The sequence below is a fragment of the Pterocles gutturalis genome, unplaced genomic scaffold (genome assembly GCF_000699245.1).
Source record: "Pterocles gutturalis isolate BGI_N339 unplaced genomic scaffold, ASM69924v1 scaffold32252, whole genome shotgun sequence".
Lineage (NCBI taxonomy): Eukaryota > Metazoa > Chordata > Aves > Pterocliformes > Pteroclidae > Pterocles > Pterocles gutturalis.
Genome location: NW_010111232.1, coordinates 12,976 through 14,935, shown reverse-complemented (window position 1 = coordinate 14,935; position 1,960 = coordinate 12,976). Strand labels below are relative to the sequence as shown.

Sequence of the window (1,960 nt, the reverse complement as noted above, 5' to 3'; positions counted from 1 at the left end):
GAGCTCCTGTGTCATGCTAGAGCATTGAGAACAGATCAGGTTTGCATCAAGCCACTTTGAATATGGGCAAAGCTGTCTTCCAGTTGATGATGTAGCCTAAGAACTTCAATAATTCTTTTATTTCTGGAAGCCTGCCTTTACTGTCAGTGGTGAACTGCCTAGTCTGAAAACCCTGTATAAGCTTCCTGTACTTTCACATGGATAGAGTTTCTTGGTTTTGAATGGCTAATCTTTTCATAAACATTAAATCAGGTTAAAAGTAATCCTTGCTCAGAAAGTACTGGTATGTTCAGTAATTGATCTCCTCTGATGCATATGTCAGGGCTGGGATGGAGTACTAGACTGTTGCTATACTGTTCAATAATGAAAAGTTATTTGATCGTGTACTCTGTGTATATTGGGGGACAGGACTAATTTTTACAATACTCTTAGGAAGCAGAATGTATTGCAGCCGATACTTGCTGAGCTCACTGCAGGTTACTGTATGCTGGGCATTATCAGTCTGAAGCTGTAAGGATTGTCAAGAATAAGAAGCCTCTTGCATATGAGAGTGAAAATTGATTTCCTCCCTGGGCAATCTTACTTGAAGGAGCCAATTCAGTCACTTGATCCTATTTGATAAGAAATGTAACTGTTTTGTTGCTACTCTGAAAGATATCTTTCCTGGAAGAAAGTTCACTATGTCTTTCTCGTTTTTTTTTGGTTTTTTTTGTTTTTTTTTTAAAGGAGCTCTGCTGACGGTGGAGCATGTGAAGAATGATGTTGAAATTTTAGTGGAAGAAGGCAAAGAAACCATCCTCCGTGTTGCCGAGTGAGTGACTTTGCATCTCTCCTTCTAGCTTTGGGTCAGCAGTTTTAAAAATCACATGGTTGTAACATTGACTAACCTTTCCAGGTAGGAGGAAGAGAAGAATACAGTGTTATTAATCACTGCATTACTGATGTCTCTTTGTAGCACAAACAAAACATTTACAATACATTCTAAATTTGGTCTTTATGGAAAGAGCTCTGATATTCCTATTTGCATGAACTTAGGTCTAATAATTTATGCTGTACCAGTCACTTTACTGTTTAGGTATTTGCCTCTTTGAGGTGCCATGGATTATCAAAAGCAAGGCCATTTTATATTAGGCAAGATTGGTATAGAAGATTCCTTGGACTTGTACACATGTGGTGGAATGACTTTTAAAGGTTTATGTGGCATTATTTTGGGCTCACTGCTGCATGATGTGAGGGCTTGATGTCATCTCAGAAAAGTGCTAGTTAACTGTGCCATGCTATCTGGTGTATCCATCTGCATCCTGTAGAAAGAATCTTGGAATTTTTTGTAGAAATCTATTGTCTATCCTTCTAAAAATACTCTGTCATTATATAAATATATTTGTCGTTATATAAATATTTTCAAGTTTGGGGCATGAGTGTGATTTTTATGATCTGAGTAGGATCATAAGCTTATCAGAAATGCAAGACTAATGTTGGTTTTTGGAAGCTGCTTTGTCATCTTAGATTCCATATCAGGTGAGATACCTGGGTGTATCAAGAGGAGATATCCTGATATCTTAAGTGCCAGCAACATATTAGTGGAAATCTCTGATGTCTGGTATCTGCAGTAAGGAACATATTTTGACCCATAAACATTGCAGTCCTAATTTACAGTATATTAACAGTGCGATAAGTTTGGAGTTAGTGATTATAAGTGTAGTTTTTGAATACTGATTGTTTTTTGAAAGAACAGGGGAAAAAAAAATCTATTGTTCATGGACTTGCTGACAAACTCGCATTTGGTGAGCTATGTCAGTAGAAGATGCTGTTAAAGCCACCAATACATCATAAATTGGTATTCCTCCCTGTGTGTCTGTAGGATGGTTATAACAACAACATAGTATTTTTATGCTGTGTTGTGGGGACCCTGGCTCGATCCTTATAAATTGATACCAATTGATATTTCCCTGTCTTCAAT

At 37.2% G+C, this 1,960-nt stretch overlaps 1 protein-coding gene across 1 annotated transcript in view; it reads left to right on the top strand.

Moving 5' to 3' along the window:
- Nucleotides 1-726: 726 nt before the first annotated feature.
- Nucleotides 727-1,960, top strand: part of LOC104461935 (bifunctional glutamate/proline--tRNA ligase-like) — a gene marked incomplete at its 5' end in the record, with an annotated part of 14,153 nt that continues 12,919 nt past the window's right edge. Inside the window, one exon of the mRNA XM_010073686.1 lies at nucleotides 727-811. Coding sequence (XP_010071988.1) covers nucleotides 727-811 — 85 coding nt within the window. The remainder of the gene's footprint in view (nucleotides 812-1,960) is intronic.